Raw genomic sequence first — 19,766 nt, 5'->3', positions numbered from 1 at the left:
GGAATCAAAAAATGATTTAACATGGCACTAGAGGCACATCACTTCCTCCTCTGTTCCTTTTCCACAGATTGTTTACCTTAACAGATCATTGTGACTCATCACCTCCGTGCAGCAGGAGCCTCCCTGGGCCGGGGGCTGGGCTCAGTCCTCCTGAACCTAATTCACTTAGCCAATCAAACATGACTCATGCCTTTCTGCATGCAGCCCTTGCAACGTGTCAGTCACCTAGTGTGCTGCTGAGCATAAAGACATTGCACACGTGCTGCTGGAATGAGATGGTGCTCTGAATTTTGGGATCTAGGCTCTGTTAAGATTGGTTAGAGGCAGATCTCTAGAAAGGGTCAGGATCCAACATTCAAGCTAGTTTTTATGTGATTGTGTTAAGGGACCTGTCAAAATAAAATGTGATTGGGCGTACGCATGCTCCAATAAAACAATAATGTAACAGGCTCAACTGCCATCTGCATCTGGGTTGGTTTTGAGTACATCTTAAGGCGACTAATCATGTCTAAGCTGATTACAACATTTATTACATAGAATCCCTCAGACTGGTGTAGCTCCCTGTCAGTCACACATGCTGAACAGTGGCCATGGAGACACTGAAAATCAAATCAGTTTTTTTGTCACATGCGCCCAATACAACAGGTGTAGATTTGAGGCTCCCAAGGGGCGCAGTGGTCTAAGACACTGCATTTCAGTGCTAGAGGTGTCACTACAGACAACCTGGTTCGAATCCAGACTGTATCACAACTGGCCGTGATTGGGAGTCCTATAGGGCGGCGCATAATTGTCCCAGCGTCGTCCGAGTTTGGCCAGTGTAGGCAGTCATTGTAAATAAGAATTTGTTCTTATTTAGTAAATCATTTCTTAACTGACTTGCCTAGTTAAATAAAGTTCAAGAAATGATTTACTAAATAAACTAAAGTAATAAAATAATAAGTAACGCAATAAAATAACAATAACGAAGCTATATACAGGGGGTACCGGTACCAAGTTAATGTACGGGGTACAGGTTAATCAAGGTAATGTAGGTAGGGGTGAAGAGACTATGCATAGATAATAAACAGCAAGTAGCAGAAGTGTAAATAATCCAGTGGCCATTTGATTAATTGTTCAGCAATGTTATGGCTTGGGGGTAGAAATTGTTAAGGAGCCTTTTGGGCCTAGACTTGGCGCTCCGGTACCGTTTGTCATGTTGTAGCAAAGAGAACAGTATGACATGGGTGACTAGTCTTGGACAATTTTTGGGGCCTTCCTCTGACACCACCTAGTATATTGGTCCTAGATGACAGGAAGCTTGGCCCCAGTGATGTACTGGGGCAGTACAATCTACCCTCTGTAGCGCCTTACGGTCGGATGCCGAGCAGTTGGCATACCAGGAATTGATGCAACCATGCTCTCGATGGTAGAGCTGTTTAACTTTTTGAGGATCCGAGGACCCATGCCAAGTCTCCTGAGGGGGAAAGGTGTTGGCCGTCCCTCTTTACGACTGTCTTGGTGTGTTTGTACCATGGTCGTTTGTTGGTGGTGAGGACACCAAGGAACTTGAAACTCTCGACCTGCTCCACTACAGCCCCGCCAATGTGAATGGGGGCATGTTCGGCGCTCCTTTTCCTGTAGTTCACGATCAGCTCCTTTGTCTTGCTTACGTTGAGGGAGAAGTTGTTTTCCTGGCACCACACTGCCAGGTCTCTGACCTCTTCCCTATAGGCTGTCTCATCATTGTTGGTGAAGCAGATGCAGTCTCGGTTTGGTCAGTGGCAATCCAGGAGAGACTCTGACGTTTGAGTGTGTGTGTGTGTGTGCTTGCTCTGTAGTGAGACCCAGACAGACCATACCATCTGCCCGTGACGCAGCCCAGTCTGCTCTCTTTCTCTCTCCTCTAATTAATTCCCCCTCCGGCGAACAAGGTGCTTATAGAACTTCTCGCTCGGAGGATGCTGCTCTGCTCACCCCCAAAAAAGGAACGAGCCTCTACATTATTGAGGATATGATCAATCTTAAGCACCCTCTCTTAGCCTCTTAATCAGTCTGGCTTTTACCACCTAACTTTTTATATAATATAATAATATATATGCCATTTAGCAGACGCTTTTATCCAAAGCGACTTACAGTCATGTGTGCATACATTTTAAAAGGCTAATTGATCATTAGAAAACCCTTTTGCAGTTACAGTGGGGCAAAAAAGTATTTAGTCAGCCACCAATTGTGCAAGTTCTCCCACTTAAAAAGATGAGAGGCCTGAAATGTTCATCATAGGAACACTTCAACAGACAAAATTAGAAGAAAAAAAATCCAGAAAATCACGTTGTAGGATTTTTAGTGAATTTATTTGCAATTTACGGTGGAAAATAAGTATTTGGTCAGTCAATAACAAAAGTTTATCTCAATACTTTGTCATTGCCAACAAAGGGTACAGTGCCTTGCGAAAGTATTCCCCCTTGAACTTTGTGACCTTTTGCCACATTTCAGGCTTCAAACATAAAGATATAAAACCGTATTTCTTTGAAGAATCAACAACAAGTGGGACACAATCATGAAGTGGAACGACATTTATTGGATATTTCAAACTTTCTTAACAAATCAAAAACTGAAAAATTGGGCGTGCAAAATTATTCAGCCCCCTTAAGTTAATACTTTGTAGCGCCACCTTTTGCTGCGATTACAGCTGTAAGTCGCTTGGGGCATGAGAGACTGAAATGTTTTCCCATTCCTCCTTGCAAAACAGCTCGAGCTCAGTGAGGTTGGATTGAGAGCATTTGTGCACAGCAGTTTTCAGTTCTTTCCACAGATTCTCGATTGGATTCAGGTCTGGACTTTGACTTGGCCATTCTAACACCTGGATATGTTTATTTGTCCAGCTGTTGCTGGACAACAGATTTTCAACTCCCTCCAAAGATTTTCTATTTGGTTGAGATCTGGAGACTGGCTAGGCCACTCCAGGACCTTGAAATGCTTCTACGAAACCACTCCTTCGTTGCCCGGGCAGTGTGGTTGGGATCATTGTCATGCTGAAAGACCCAGCCACGTTCCATCTTCAATGACCTTGCTGATGGTAGGCTTTGTTACTTTGGTCCCAGCTCTCTGCAGGTCATTCACTAGGTCCCCCCCATGTGGTTCTGGGATTTTTGCTCACCGTTCTTGTGATCATTTTGACCCCAAGGGGTAAGATCTTGCGTGGAGCCCCAGATCGAGGGAGATTATCAGTGATCTTGTATGTCTTCCATTTCCTAATAATTGCTCCCACAGTTGATTTCTTCAAACCAAGCTGCTTACCTATTGCAGATTCAGTCTTCCCAGCCTGGTGCAGGTCTACAATTTTGTTTCTGGTGTCCTTTGACAGCTCTTTGGTCTTGGCCATAGTGGAGTTTGGAGTGTGACTGTTTCAGGTTGTGGACAGGGGTCTTTTCTACTGATAACAAGTTCAAACAGGTGCCATTAATACAGGTGACAAGTGGAGGACAGAGGAGCCTCTTAAAGAAGAAGTTACAGGTCTGTGAGAGCCAGAAATCTTGCTTGTTTGTAGGTGACCAAATACTTATTTTCCACTATAATTTGCAAATAAATTCATAAAGAATCCTACAATGTGATTTTCTGGATTTTTTTTTCTTTCTCCATTTTGTCTGTCATAGTTGAAGTGTTCCTATGATGAACATTACAGGCCTCATCTTTTTAAGTGGGAGAACTTGCACAATTGGTGGCTGACTAAATACTTTTTTGCCCCACTGTATGTTAGCACAGCTGAAAACTGTTGTCAATAAAGAAGGAATAAAACGGTCCTTCTTTAGACTAGTTGTATCTGGAGCATCAGCATTTGTGGATTTGAATACAGGCTCAAAATGGCCAGAAACAAAGCACTTTCTTCTGAAACTCGTCAGTCTATTCTTGTTCTGAGAAATGAAGGCTTATTCCATGCGAGAAATTGCCAAGAAACTGAAAATCTCATAATTTAAATTCCTCAAGCATACAAGTATTGTACACAATTTTAAAGATAAAATTCTCGTTAATCCAGCAAGTGTCTGATTTCAAAAATGCTTTACAGTGAAAGCACTACAAACGATTGTTAGGTCACCACCAACTCACAGAAAAAGCTATTTTTCCAGCCAAAGAGAGGAGTCACAAAAAGCACAAATAGAGATCAAAGTAATTACTAACCTTTGATCTTCATCAGACGACACTCATCGGACTTCATGTTACAAAATACACGTATGTTTTGTTCGATAAAGTGCATATTTATATCAAAAAATGTCATTTTACATTGGCGCGTTACATTCAGAAGTTCTAAAACATGCGGTGATTGTGCAGAGCGCCACATCAATTCACAGAAATACTCGTCATAAATGTTGATGAAAATACAAGTGTTATAAATGGAATTAGAGATATACTTCTCCTTAATGCAACCGCTGTGTCAGATTTCAAATAAACTTTACGGAAAAGCAAACCAAGCAATAATCTGTGTACAGCAGCCAAAAAGATATCCGCCATGTTGTGTAGTCAACATTAGTCAGAAATATCATTATACATTTTCACTTACCTTTGATCTTCATCAGAATGCACTCTCAGGAATCCCAGTTCCACGATAAATGTTTAATTTGTTCGATAATGTCCATCATTTATGTCCAAATAGCTTCTTTTGTTAGCACGTTTGGTAAACAATCCAAACGCGCGTTCAGGTCCAGCCGAACGTCGGACGAAAAGTTCAAAAAGTGATATTGCAGCCCATAGAAACTTGTCTAACTAAGTATAGAATCAATCTTTAGGATGTTTTTATCATAAATGTTCAATAATGTTCCAACCGGAGAATTCCTATGTCTGTAGAAAAGCAATGAAACGAGAGCCAACTCTCATAAACGTGCCTCAGAGCCTGTGGCACTCTGCCAGACACCTGGCTCAATCAGCTCTCATTTGCCCCCACTTCACAGTAGAAGCCTCAAACAAGGTTCTAAAGACTTGACATCTAGTGATAGCCTTAGGAAGTGCAATATGACCCCATTTACACTGTATATTGGAATGGCAAAGAGTTGAAAAACTACAAACCTCAGATTTCCCACTTCCTGGTTGGATTTTTCTCAGGTTTTCGCCTGCCATATGAGTTCTGTCATACTCGCAGACATCATTCAAACAGTTTTAGAAACGTCAGTGTTTTCTATCCAATAGTACTAATAATATGCATATATTAGCATCTGGGACAGAGTAACAGGCAGTTTACTCTGGGCACCTTATTCATCCAAGCTACTCAATACTGCCCCCCTGTCACCAATAAGTTATAAGCTGTAAGTTGTTTGCCTCCTGTGGTGGAAGGATGAAAATTGAGGTTGAAAGAAAAATAAACTCTGTTTCTTGTACTGCACTCAATGCGCGTACACTCACAGAAACCCTCCCTACTGTTTAACGTAGATGAACCACCTCTGGTTCTACCTTGTTCAGTCTTTTATATGGCAGAGAGGCTAATGTGCTGTGACTGGTGTTATGTCTGTGTCCCCAGGCTGCAGGAGAAGGTCCAGGAGACCATTGAGGCGCTGCGCCTGGCTGGGATCAAGGTGTGGGTGCTGACCGGGGACAAGCACGAGACAGCGGTCAGTGTCAGCCTCTCCTGTGGCCACTTCCACCGCACCATGAACATCCTGGAGCTGGTGCAGCAGAAATCTGACAACGAGTGTGCCGAGCAGCTCCGACAACTGGCAAGGAGGTAGGACACTTTTACTCACATCTTCCACCATGTTTCCCCATGATCTTCATGTCACTCACTCACTATGTCTGTGATCCATGTTGTATCCTGGGTTGACTTGTCCACATGCCCTCATCAGCAGGTTGATGTATTCAGGGTAATCTACAAGTTTGGGTGCAATAAATAAGTATATAAGTCAGAGATTAATGTCATATTTAGTGTTAAGGACAGTGATCCAATGTTCACACTACACAGTGATTCTCTACATGCCAGAATGTTGTCAGAGCAGCTCTGGAACTTTCTGTTCTGTATCAGCACTGATACAGTCCCTTTTTCAATGGTCCTTGGCTTATTAATGGTGAAGGGGGAGTCTCGGTGCAGGTCCCCTGGGGGGGAGATTATCATTAGGCACGATGCGCTGCGGGTGACTCAGTTTGGAAAGCGGAGAAGAGTTGCCATAGCACTCGAACTGAATTTGAAAGATATTGATTTTTTTGTAGAGGTAGTCACGACCCGAATCCTCCCACATACCACCCGTGCTGGGTGACAAATGAGGGATATGATTATGAGAAATCAAGACCGTTAATGTTTTTATTAAATTCCATTTAAAATGGGTTGATTATGTTCGGAAATGATGCATAACCCTCCCAGTGATGGCCAATTTGTGAGATGTAGTGTGTGTAGGCTGTATAGTTATTTATACCTGCTCTCCTTTTTGTGTGTGTGTGTTTGTGTGTGGAAGGGGTGTGATGGTAATTCATATCTTTGAGAGGAACTTGGGATTCCAAATATGTATATATGTGTGTTTGTCTAAAAACATCTGGTGTGTGTGTGTGTGTAGGATCAAAGAGGACCATGTGATCCAACATGGCCTGGTGGTGGACGGGGCCAGCCTGTCTCTGGCACTGCGGGGGCATGAGAAGCTCTTCATGGAGGTGTGCAAGAACTGCTCTGCCGTGCTGTGCTGCCGGATGGCGCCCCTGCAGAAGGCCAAGGCAAGTTCCCTTACTGTCACTGCTTCATGTCACTACCAACCTATTAGGGGTCTCCTTTATGAATGGAGACAGAGAACGGCGCTATTCAGATTTTTCTCATGCTCTATCAAGAATTAAGAACACATGTCTAAAGATGATTGTCTACTAACAGGCTACAACTTATATTCTAGTAGAGTTAACATACTGTATGATTAAAACAGTGCACTCTTACAACTCACTCACAACCAATGTTGGGGAACGTTACTTTTTTAAAGTAACTTGTTACTTTACAACATCACGGCCATTGAAAGTAACTTGCAACGTTACTTACTATGGAAAGTAACTAATTAGTTGTTACATTTCTTTTGCGTAACCAAAAAGAAAACCCTCTGAAGACGTGTTGATCATTCTTATGCCCAGTAGAGTTAACATTAGCACACTACGTCTGTATCACTCTGTGCTATACCAACTCATGTAACAATGACAGACGCAATATCTCCTTTACAATACTTAAATACATATGTAAAATGAGAGCTCAAATAGCTAACAAGGACAACTGGCAACCAATCTGTTGTACCTGATACGAACTGGGTTATATGTAAATTATATGTAAAACAAGGCCTGTACGACTACATTGAACTTTTAGTGCCCTTTTAACCTAAGCTAGCGAGCTACATCATATCAAGCCTGTTGTCTGGTTTGCTTGGTTATCTAGCTAATAGCCAATGCCATGGCAAGGAAGGTAGGAATTAAGCTAGCCTGTTATGCTAGCGATGATGCTAACAGTTCAGCTATCTAGCTAACATTAGCAAGCTAAATACATGGATCGCAGTCTGGCTTGCCCTGGCAGGTGTGTACAGCAGTTACAGCACGGTCACTATTATTATATTCAACATCTTGCTAGCTAGCTAGCAACATTAGCGAAGCCAGCTGCACAGTCACATATTGGCTAGCGTAAACTCGTACATCGCCTTGGTCCGTACAATTGCCCTTATTTTAGTGCCCCCAAAAACGTAATACTTCCAGATCAACTGTAATGTCAATACCTTTAAAGCACAATTGCTCCCCTTTCCAAAATAATCAATTACATGACCTAAACACTGCCCGTTGCTGCATAATTCAAGCAGGCAATGAGCCCTGTTGGGGCGGGTGGGGAAGCAAAACTAATGCGTGATAGTGAGACGGAGAGATGTGTGGGGAAAATAGCTTTTTTTCACTCGATCTGTCCAACTTATCGCCTCTAAAATGTAAATAAAACACTATAAAGTTTATATAATGTGTCAGTACATACCTATTTGAAGGTTTGTGTCGAATTTGAATCGGGTTTTTAGGGCGGTGCTAAAGTGATCTTAGAAATAAACAGCGGCTTTGAGAAGGATGATGGCATGCAATGATGACTCCAAAAAAATGACTAGAATGACTAAAATGACATTTTTTTATCCAAGATGGCATAGCAGTTCAGATGTCTTTTGTCCTCGTCGTGTCCCATATATAACTTTTTTCACATACATTTACATTTTTTTCCATAAACTCATCTTCAAAACACTCTCCTGCAACCCGCCTCATCAATTTATATTTATAAAAAAGTATTATTTACCTAAAATCTGTAATCCTCCAAGAAGCTAGCCAGAAACTCCAAGAAGCTAGCCAGAAACTAGCCAGGAGCTAGCCAGAAGCTAATCCAGAAGCTAGTTCAGAAGCTAGTTAGCTTCTTTACTGGCAAATAGTTTATATTCAGCTAACCACTGTTTGTGGTCATCAGCTATCCTTTAGCTCGAAAATCGATCGCCAGGTTTGTACGGTGCAGCGCGGCTCGGAACGGAACATACCGGACCAATTTTTCTCTCCATGTCCCTGGATTTCAACCGCAAATTCTGGACATTCATACCTGGATCTCACAGCTAGCTAGCTGCTATCCATGTGACTATCGGCTTTCGTCGATTCCGGAGCAAACATCAATTATTCCGGAGCTAGCCAGCTGAAGAGTTCCATCAATCACTCCTGGGCTGCAGTCACCTATCCGGACCCGTTTTACTGCCTACGCGGAGCCCCACCGGGCCTTCACAACTGGACTGCCGACGTAATCTCCCCGAAGGAGTTATCCGACTGACTCCTCCATTGCAACGTTACCTGAACGCCCATCTGCGGCCTGCTAACCGTTAGCAGCCGATAAGACGGCTATCTGAATAGACAATTGGACTATTTATTTAACTATAACTCTATACCTATAGCCTCTATAAATATATCTATTGTTTTTATTTTTTTGTTGTTGTGTGATTTGGATTAATCCCCTCTACCACAAAGAACCCCACTAATCTACTGACGGAACGCAAGAGGTGGCTAATAACAGACCTCCATCCTATGCTAGCTTGCTACCGATGGCTGGCTAGCTGTCTAAATCGCCGTGACCCCCAACCAACCTCTCCACTCACCGGACCCTTTTGATCACTCGACTAAGCATGCCTCTCCTTAATGTCAATATGCCTTGTCCATTGCTGTTTTGGTTAGTGTTTATTGGCTTATTTCACTGTAAAGCCTCTAGTCCTGCTCACTATACCTTATCCAACCTATTAGTTCCACCACCCACACATGCAATGACATCTGCTGGTTTCAATTATGTTTCTAGAGACAATATCTCTCTCTTCATCACTCAATACCTAGGTTTACCTCCACTGTATTCACATCCTACCATACCTTTGTCTGTACATTATACCTTGATGTTATTTTATCGCCCCCAGAAACGTCCTTTTACTCTCTGTTCCAGACGTTCTAGACGACCAATTCTTATTGCTTTTAGCCGCACCCTTATTCTACTCCTCCTCTGTTCCTCTGCCGATGTAGAGGTGAATCCAGGCCCTGCAGTGCCTAGCTCCACTCCTATTCCCCAGGCGCTCTCTTTTGACGACTTCTGTAACCGTAATAGCCTTGGTTTCATGCATGTTAACATTAGAAGCCTCCTCCCTAAGTTTGTTCTATTCACTGCTTTAGCACACTCTGCCAATCCGGATGTTCTAGCTGTGTCTGAATCCTGGCTTAGGAAGACCACCAAAAATTCAAAAATTTTAATTCCAAACTACAACATTTTCAGACAAGATAGAACTGCCAAAGGGGGCGGTGTTGCAATCTACTGCAAAGATAGCCTGCAGAGTTCTGTCAAATCGGAGGGTCTGCTGTCCGGACCTCTGGCAGTCTCTATGGGGGTGCCACAGGGTTCAATTCTTGGACCGACTCTCTTCTCTATACATCAATGAGGTCGCTCTTGCTGCTGGTGAGTCTCTGATCCACCTCTACGTAGACGACACCATTCTGTATACTTTTGGCCCTTCTTTGGACACTGTGTTAACAACCCTCCAGGCAAACTTCAATGCCATACAACTCTCCTTCCGTGGCCTCCAATTGCTCTTAAATACAAGTAAAACTAAATGCATGCTCTTCAACCGATCGCTACCCGCACCTACCCGCCTGTCCAACATCACTACTCTGGACGGCTCTGACTTAGAATACGTGGACAACTACAAATACTTAGGTGTCTGGTTAGACTGTAAACTCTCCTTCCAGACCCATATAAAACATCTCCAATCCAAAGTTAAATCTAAAATTGGCTTCCTATTTCGCAACAAAGCATCCTTCACTCATGCTGCCAAACATACCCTTGTAAAACTGACCATCCTACCAATCCTCGACATTGGCGATGTCATTTACAAAATAGCCTCCAATACCCTACTCAACAAATTGGATGCAGTCTATCACAGTGCAATCCGTTTTGTCACCAAAGCCCCATATACTACCCACCATTGCGACCTGTACGCTCTCGTTGGCTGGCCCTCGCTTCATACTCGTCGCCAAACCCACTGGCTCCATCTACAAGACCCTGCTAGGTAAAGTCCCCCCTTATCTCAGCTCGCTGGTCACCATAGCATCTCCCACCTGTAGCACACGCTCCAGCAGGTATATCTCTCTAGTCACCCCCAAAACCAATTCTTTCTTTGGCCGCCTCTCCTTCCAGTTCTCTGCTGCCAATGACTGGAACGAACTACAAAAATCTTTGAAACTGGAAACTCTTATCTCCCTAACTAGCTTTAAGCACCAACTGTCAGAGCAGCTCACAGATGACTGCACCTGTAGATAGCCCACCTATAATTTAGCCCAAACAACTACCTCTTTCCCTAATGTATTTATTTTATTTATTTATTTATTTAGCTCCTTTGCACCCCATTATTTTTATTTCTACTTTGCACATTCTTCCATTGCAAATCTACCATTCCAGTGTTTTACTTGCTATATTGTAATTACTTTGCCACCATGGACTTTTTTTGCCTTTACCTCCCTTCTCACCTCATTTGCTCACATCGTATATAGACTTGTTTATACTGTATTATTGACTGTATGTTTGTTTTACTCCATGTGTAACTCTGTGTCGTTGTATGTGTCGAACTGCTTTGCTTTATCTTGGCCAGGTCGCAATTGTAAATGAGAACGTGTTCTCAACTTGCCTACCTGGTTAAATAAAGGTGAAATGAAAATAAATCCCATCCCCCCCTTACCCCCGTCACTGTCCATTTCTTGTTTTTAAAGGATGAGAGTAGGGGATGAGATTGTAAGACAGAAATAGTTGCTTTATGTGTGCTGTACGTTACGACATGACACGTCCCAATGTAACGGAGGGTCTGGTTTTTTTCAACTTTTCTCATACTATAGAGCCATTACCATTTAGATCAACACTTGAATAGAAACCTAGTTCACACCCCAGATTTTGAAGTCAACACAGTCGCTACAGTCCCATTAGTTTTCTTTGTAGCCTCGTTTGAATGTTGCGGTTGAGCACATTTGCACAGAATGGGGTGAGTTTACGTTACTTAACAACGTGACATTTCTAATTTCTGGAGGAGGTGGAAACTCAATTCGAACTAGCCCACCAAGGCCAACCCGGATTCACTTCAGTGCCAATGGAAACAGGTCTTTAGTGCCCTTTCCTTTATGTTTATGGTGAAGATGGAGCTGGAGAAATAAGAAAGAAAAAGCTAAATAATATTGTTACAGTTACAACTTACTTATTAGAAAAGGTAACTGATTACCACAAAAAGTCATGTTAGTTTTTCAATTTAAGTAATCTGAGTACTCTAACCCGTTACCTTGTAAAGCATTACCCCCAACACTGCTCACAACAGTGTGCGCTCTTGCATGACATGTACAAATTGTCTTAGCTATTAATCTTAGGAAGTTATTTCAGTTTTATATTTTGCTTTCTCTGCTTTTTGTATTAGTGATCAGTGCTGTGGAGGGTAGATTATCTGACCAGTGCTGTGATTTTTGTCTGCAGTGTTACATTAAAGGTTAATTTCTGTGGACTTGCTCCTGGTCTCATTTGGACTGCTTATTAATTAGTATTTTATGCTGCTTGGCAGGTGGTGAGATTGCTGAAAACATCTCCAGAGAAACCCATCACTTTAGCTATTGGGGATGGAGCCAATGATGTCAGCATGATTCAAGAAGCCCATGTTGGCATAGGTAAATTCTTCACCCCATCAAATTACAATAGGGTCATTCCACCTCCAAAAAGCACAAGAAAGAGGATTTCGATGCCCACCATCTCAGATTGTTCTAAAATCGTTTCTGTTAAGATTAGCATTCCCCCAAAAATATTTGGTTTAAATATAATTTGGTCTCTGACAAATTAAGCTGCACCCAAATTGGCCATTTTAATTTATAGGATTCATATAATATTCAAGAAATATAGTACCAAGCATCTGATTTGGACCAAACTTTATTCTTACAATGAATTAGACATGAGGAATCCAAAGAAATGGTCGAAAGCCACCCACAGGCCTACCCACATCCCACGACAAATATCATCCCAACAAAGTGTATGTAGAATGTATCGGTTATCTGTTTGACAAGTAGTATGGCGCTGCGGGTCAGAGCATTGTTGTTTCATATTATGTAATGTATTCAGTGGGGATTTTTTTTCTGTTCATAGAAATTAGTCATTGTAGTCGTTGGGTTTATGTCCCATCATACATCCTGATATTACCAGGTTCTGACCACTAGATGGTGCTGTTCCTGCTATTAGCTGATATATTTGTTTAAGAACCCCCCCTGCCTTGTTAAAGGGATCGTTCACCCAAATTACTAAATTGCATTATTGTTTTTTTTACCCTGTAAGCAGTCTATGGACCACATATGACAGCAACTCATGCTTTGCCAGGTCAAGGTAAACAGTGCAAGTCAATGGTACGTAATATTATAATTTGCGAGCTTTATGTCCATATCATCATGTCCAAATTTAAAGTATATAAAAATGGATTGTGTAACTCAATGATGTTACTTCTAGATGATTTGGATATGAAGCATGGAAATGCTAATATAGGTACCATTGACTTGCATTGGATTTGTGCTACAAATGCAAAACATTTAGTCTTTGAAACAGTGGCCAGGTAAACAACTAAAGTGTGGGTTGCTCCCATACCTGGTCCATAGACTGCTTACGGGGTAAGAAAAACAATATGTAATTGGGATGAACGGTCCCTTTAACAATGGGGAGTTCTTTAACTTCTTGGAACTACTGCTCCCGGATCCGGGACAATTGTCAACTGACACTAATTAGCATAACGCAACGGACAAAAAATATTACTAGAAAATATTCATATTCATGAAATCACAAGTGAAACATATTGAAACATAGCTTCTTTTGTTAATCACCCTGTCATCTCAGATTTTGAAATTATGCTTTACAGCCAAAGCAAGACAAGCATTTGTGTAAGTTTATTGATAGCCTAGCATAGCATTATGCCTAGCTAGCAGCAGGCAGCTTGGTCACAAATTAGAAAAGCAATCAAATTAAATTGTTTACTTTTGATGAGCTTCGGATGTTTTCACTCATGAGACTCCCAGTTAGATAGCAAATGTTCCTTTTTTCCATAAAGATTATTTATGTAACCGAAATAGCTCCGTTTGCTCTTCACGTTTGGCTGAGATATCGACCGGAAATTGCGGTCACGACAACGGCGAAAAATATTTGAAATTAGATCCATAATATCAACAGAAACATGGCAAATGTTTTTTATAATCAATCGTCACGGTGTTTTTCAAATATCTATTCGATAATATATCAACCGGGTCAGTTGGCTTCTTAGTAGGCGCCAGAGAAACAATGGCCGCATTTGTCTATTACGCACATATCACTCTGAGAGCCACCAGCTGACCACTGATGCAATGTTGTCGCTCACGCTCTTTTTTTGTCTTGTGACACTAGACACATTAGGGAAGCCATAGAAAAAGGAATCTGGTTGATCTCCCTTTCACTGCTCAATAGGGACGAATAGGAACGCAGAGGTTTCTAAATAAGAGTCACTTCCTGATTGGTTTTTTCTCAGGCTTTCGCCTGCAATATCAGTTCTGTTATACTCACAGACAATATTTGTACAGTTTTGGAAACTTGAGAGTGTTTTCTATCCTAAGCTGTCAATTATGCATATTCTATTATCTGGTCCTGAAAAATAGCTGTTTATTTTGCGAATGTTATTTTTCCAAAAATGAAAATAGTGCCCCCTAGTTTCAAGAGGTTAAATTTGTTGTTGCCTAATAGCAGGAACAGCACCATCTAGTGGTCAGAACCTGGAAATATCAGGATGTAGGATGGAACATAAACCTTCAATGACACATTTCTGTGAACAGGGAAAAACCAAATTCACTGAGAATACATTACATAGGATGAAGAAACAATACTCCGAGCCGCAGCTTCATACCACTTGTTAAACATTGAGAACTAATGGCTTTTGACCACTTCTTTGGATTCGTAGCCTGGTGGTAGCGTAGCCTGGTGGTAGCGTAGCCTGGTGGCAGCGTAGCCTGGTGGTTAGAGCGTTGGACTAGTAACCGGAAGGTTGCGAGTTCAAACCCCCGAGCTGACAAGGTACAAATCTGTCGTCCTGAACAGGCAGTTAACCCACTGTTCCCAGGCCGTCATTGAAAATAAGAATATGTTCTTAACTGACTTGCCTGGTTAAATAAAGGTAAAATAAAATAAATAAAAATGACTTATTAATAGAAAAACATTTGGTCCATATTGGATGTTAAATACTATAATGATTGAATATTATCTGATACCTATAAATTAAAATTGACAATTTGGGTGCAATCAATTAGCTTAATTTCTCAGATCTAATTTTATTTCTACAAAATGTTTCATGAATGCTTAGTTTCTGTAGTTAGAAGCATAAGATATTTCAGAACAATCTGATATGGTGGGTGTCATGGCTTTCTGAAATGACATGGAATGTCCCAATAATCAATTACTCAATATTGTATTTTGTTTGTAGTTTCAATACAAGGTGGCTAATAACAGACTTTTTCATTTTTTTCAGGAATTATGGGCAAGGAGGGAAGACAAGCAGTACAAAACAGTGACTATGCAATAGCGAGGTTTAAATTCCTTTCCAAATTGCTGCTTGTCCATGGCCACTTCTACTACATTAGAATAGCAACCCTTGTACAGTACTTTTTTTACAAGGTGAGTTCGATGTTTAAGGATGCTTTGCAGTGCCCTATACAATGAAAACCAATACAGGAGCTAGATGTCTCAGGTCTAAATCCCTTTTTGTCTTCTTTTAGAATGTGTGCTTTATTACGCCCCAGTTTTTATACCAGTTCTTCTGTCTGTTTTCACAACAAGTAAGTGTCTTTCAATGTCTCATTAGTTCTATTTGTTAATTTTTTGTGGTCCCTTATTACTGTTGCTTTGTAAGTGTTGTATCAGTGTTCTGTGTGATAAACATCCTTGTTGTTCTGAAGGTACCACGTGTAGCTTTATCTCCACTGAGGGATCAACAACTCAAACTGTCCAGCTTTGGATCATCAACATACAGTATAAATTAGCCAAATATCGTCACCAGTTGATGCTGGATAAAAAACGGAAGTGATTTTTTTTGGCAGGTGTATGTGCTGTGCTGTACATGGCCCGGGGTTATGTGGCAACCTTGTCCTACCTCACTTTTGTGTCCCTGTTTCCCCAGACTCTGTATGACAGCGTCTACCTGACACTCTACAACATCTGTTTCACCTCTCTGCCCATACTGGTGTACAGCCTGTTTGAGCAACTGGTCCATCCTCATGTGCTGCAGAGTAAGCCAGTGCTCTACAGGTAGGACATGGTGTTCTATTTGACATTTTTTTCCCAATACAGAATGAGGCTGTACCTCCATTAGATGCATTTACCTGAAAACACAACAAGCATTTGATAACGTACAGTACCATCCGTTTTTGTCCCTCTACACCAACAGAGACATCAGCAAGAACTCTCTCCTCTCCTTCAAGACCTTTTTGTACTGGACACTGCTGGGCTTCTGCCATGCATTTGCCTTCTTCTTTGGTTCCTACATCCTGATGGGGGAGGACACGTCTCTCATGGGGAATGGACAGGTGAGGGTGGCTGTACTGTACCATCTGCTCTACCTCTGGTAGTGGTCTGCTTGGAGGAGGGAGGGCCAGAGATCCACCTGGATTGGCCTGACAGGGAACCTGACTTTGAACCTGATTGTGAATGTTCTGTACAGATCTCTGGGAATATTGATTGGGTGTTTTACCAAGACAGTAATATGAAATACTCATATTTCAGTTTGTTAGGCAGTGTGATGGCAGTAAGTTCTAGACGGTTCCAGGAGGCTGCCTGTGTTGTTGTGGTTGTCTGTGTCAGTCTTTCTACTAGAGCAGAGGTGGGAACGGACTCAATTTACTTTAAAATGACTCAAACCAAATTGAAATGGTGAAGAAATGATAAAGGACCTACATTCATACAGTTTCTTGTCCAGCTCACTAATAATCGCCATAACGGCATGTGGAGCTAGACAGTCAGGGAGCATCGACAATTCCCAAAATAATGTATAGAGGACTATTTTTTATTTATTTTGCCAATCTTGACGGCGAGGAAATGTATCCGATCTTCAGTGCCGCCCTCCGGACCTCGTTGAAGACCTACTGCAGCCCCCGGGGCAAAATGAGTTTGACACACCTGTACTAGATTGTGGCGTGTTGTTGAAAAAGAACTCAACATGTTGCTCTTTTTTGCTTTTTGTTTTCTTTATTTTTCCTCTCTTCTCCCTCTTTTCATGCTCTGCATGTCGTCAGATTTTGAGTGCTAACAGACAACTGGTAAGAGTTGACTGAATTACCGTGGATGCATGCCTGTCATAGTTAATACCCTATCATCTGTTACTATCATTGGTCCATTCTATATCAGCATCCTGCTTGGTTATGCGTTTGATGTGCTATGTTTCCCAGTGTGAGTGGTGATGGCTAGTTGGAGACGCTCACTTCAATAGCTTTCGGAGAGTCAGTAACTTTGTCTCCACAAGTTAGGCCTCGTCTTCTGGAAAGCTGTCTAATAACACATCACTCGATCTCCATTGAGTAAATAAAACATTAAGAACACCTGCTATTTCCATGACATAGACTGACCAGGTGAATCCAGCTGAAAACTATGATCCGTTATTGATGTCACTTGTTAAATCCACATCAATTAGTGTACAGTGCCTTGCGAAAGTATTCGGCCCCCTTGAACTTTGCGACCTTTTGCCACATTTCAGGCTTCAAACATAAAGATATAAAACGGTATTTTTTTGTGAAGAATCAACAACAAGTGGGACACAATCATGAAGTGGAACGACATTTATTGGATATTTCAAACTTTTTTAACAAATCAAAAACTGAAAAATTGGGCGTGCAAAATTATTCAGCCCCCTTAAGTTAATACTTTGTAGCGCCACCTTTTGCTGCGATTACAGCTGTAAGTCGCTTGGGGTATGTCTCTATCAGTTTTGCACATTGAGAGACTGAAATTTTTCCCATTCCTCCTTGCAAAACAGCTCGAGCTCAGTGAGGTTGGATGGAGAGCATTTGTGAACAGCAGTTTTCAGTTCTTTCCACAGATTCTCGATTGGATTCAGGTCTGGACTTTGACTTGGCCATTCTAACACCTGGATATGTTTATTTTTGAACCATTCCATTGTAGATTTTGCTTTATGTTTTGGATCATTGTCTTGTTGGAAGACAAATCTCCGTCCTAGTCTCAGGTCTTTTGCAGACTCCATCAGATTTTCTTCCAGAATTGTCCTGTATTTGGCTCCATCCATCTTCCCATCAATTTTAACCATCTTCCCTGTCCCTGCTGAAGAAAAGCAGGCCCAAACCATGATGCTGCCACCACCATGTTTGACAGTGGGGATGGTGTGTTCAGGGTGATGAGCTGTGTTGCTTTTACGCCAAACATAACGTTTTGCATTGTTGCCAAAAAGTTCAATTTTGGTTTCATCTGACCAGAGCACCTTCTTCCACATGTTTGGTGTGTCTCCCAGGTGGCTTGTGGCAAACTTTAAACAACACTTATTATGGATATCTTTAAGAAATGGCTTTCTTCTTGCCACTCTTCCATAAAGGCCAGATTTGTGCAATATACGACTGATTGTTGTCCTATGGACAGAGTCTCCCACCTCAGCTGTAGATCTCTGCAGTTCATCCAGAGTGATCATGGGCCTCTTGGCTGCATCTCTGATCAGTCTTCTCCCTGTATGAGCTGAAAGTTTAGCGGGACGGCCAGGTCTTGGTATTTGCAGTGGTCTGATACTCCTTCCATTTCAATATTATCGCTTGCACAGTGCTGCTTGGGAAATCTTTTTGTACCCAAATCCGGCTTTAAACTTCTTCACAACAGTATCTCGGACCTGCCTGGTGTGTTCCTTGTTCTTCATGATGCTCTCTGCGCTTTTAACGGACCTCTGAGACTATCACAGTGCAGGTGCATTTATACGGAGACTTGATTACACACAGGTGGATTGTATTTATCATCATTAGTCATTTAGGTCAACAATGGATCATTCAGAGATCCTCACTGAACTTCTGGAGAGAGTTTGCTGCACTGAAAGTAAAGGGGCTGAATAATTTTGCACGCCCAATTTTTCAGTTTTTGATTTGTTAAAGTTTGAAATATCCAATAAATGTCGTTCCACTTCATGATTGTGTCCCACTTGTTGTTGATTCTCCACAAAAAAATACAGTTTTATATCTTTATGTTTGAAGCCTGAAATGTGGCAAAAGGTCGCAAAGTTCAAGGGGGCCGAATACTTTCGCAAGGCACTGTATATGAAGGGGAAAAGACAGGTTAAATAATTATTTGTAAGCCTTAAGACAATTAAGACATGGATTGTGTGTGTGTGTGTGTGCCATTCAGAGTTTGATTTTTAAGTGCCTTTGAATGGGAATGGTCGTAGGTGCCAGGCGCACTGGTTTGTGTCAAGAACTGCAACGCTACGTTTTTTTTTTGCGCTCAACAGTTTCCTGTGTGTATCAAGAAAGGTCCACTACTCCCAAGGACATCCAGCCAACTTGACACAACTGTGGAAAGCATTGGCATCAACATTGGCCAGCATCCCTGTGGAACGCTTTTGACACCTTGTAGAGTCAATTCCCAGACGAATTGAGGCTGTTCTGAGGGCAAAAGGGGGAGGGGGGGGCAACTCAATATTAGAAGGTGCTCCTAGTGTTAGGTATACTCAGTGTACATCCCTATGCATTATTCCTATGATAATGTTATGCCATTGTATTTTCTATGTGAAAATTCTTAAGTTTTATTTTATTTGTCTTGTAGATGTTTGGAAACTGGACATTTGGCACTTTGGTATTCACAGTAATGGTCATCACTGTTACACTGAAGGTAAATCATGTTATTTGAGTTTTTGCAATTGTTTGATTCTTAAATCTGAAAGCAATCCCACATGAAATCTATCTATGTTTGATATTGTTGTCACTGGCACCTCACTCCTCTCTGCTCTCCTATGGCGTTTCACATGCTGTTCTGACCAAACTACATGTCGTTTCTCCTCTCTGTCAACAGCTGGCCTTGGAGACCCACTTCTGGACGTGGATGAATCACTTTGTTACCTGGGGCTCCATCGCTTTCTACTTCATCTTCTCCCTTTTTTATGGGGGAATCATCTGGTGAGCTGAGCTGCCATCTCTTTCCCACACAACCTGTGTTTGTCTAGTACACATGGCACTCCAGTATATAGTATGTGATAAGACCAACAAGTGTAATTGAACTGCATGTGGCATACAGTCTACTCAGATTTTCACCT

At 41.7% G+C, this 19,766-nt stretch overlaps 1 protein-coding gene across 4 annotated transcripts in view; it reads left to right on the top strand.

The window, feature by feature from the left end:
* The window catches only part of LOC118391557 (phospholipid-transporting ATPase IF-like), a 42,853-nt gene that overhangs the window by 13,782 nt on the left and 9,305 nt on the right, over positions 1 to 19,766 (top strand). For all 4 annotated transcript variants that reach the window (XM_052458452.1, XM_035783064.2, XM_035783057.2 and 1 more), the window contains exons 19-27: positions 5,486 to 5,689; positions 6,510 to 6,663; positions 12,048 to 12,150; positions 15,006 to 15,151; positions 15,253 to 15,312; positions 15,654 to 15,781; positions 15,921 to 16,059; positions 19,280 to 19,345; positions 19,526 to 19,629. In XM_052458452.1, coding sequence (XP_052314412.1) covers positions 5,486 to 5,689; positions 6,510 to 6,663; positions 12,048 to 12,150; positions 15,006 to 15,151; positions 15,253 to 15,312; positions 15,654 to 15,781; positions 15,921 to 16,059; positions 19,280 to 19,345; positions 19,526 to 19,629 — 1,104 coding nt within the window. The remainder of the gene's footprint in view (positions 1 to 5,485; positions 5,690 to 6,509; positions 6,664 to 12,047; positions 12,151 to 15,005; positions 15,152 to 15,252; positions 15,313 to 15,653; positions 15,782 to 15,920; positions 16,060 to 19,279; positions 19,346 to 19,525; positions 19,630 to 19,766) is intronic.

This window comes from Oncorhynchus keta, chromosome 1 (genome assembly GCF_023373465.1).
Source record: "Oncorhynchus keta strain PuntledgeMale-10-30-2019 chromosome 1, Oket_V2, whole genome shotgun sequence".
NCBI lineage: Eukaryota > Metazoa > Chordata > Actinopteri > Salmoniformes > Salmonidae > Oncorhynchus > Oncorhynchus keta.
Note: the sequence above shows the minus strand (reverse complement) of the source record. Positions and strands in the feature narration are given on the sequence as shown.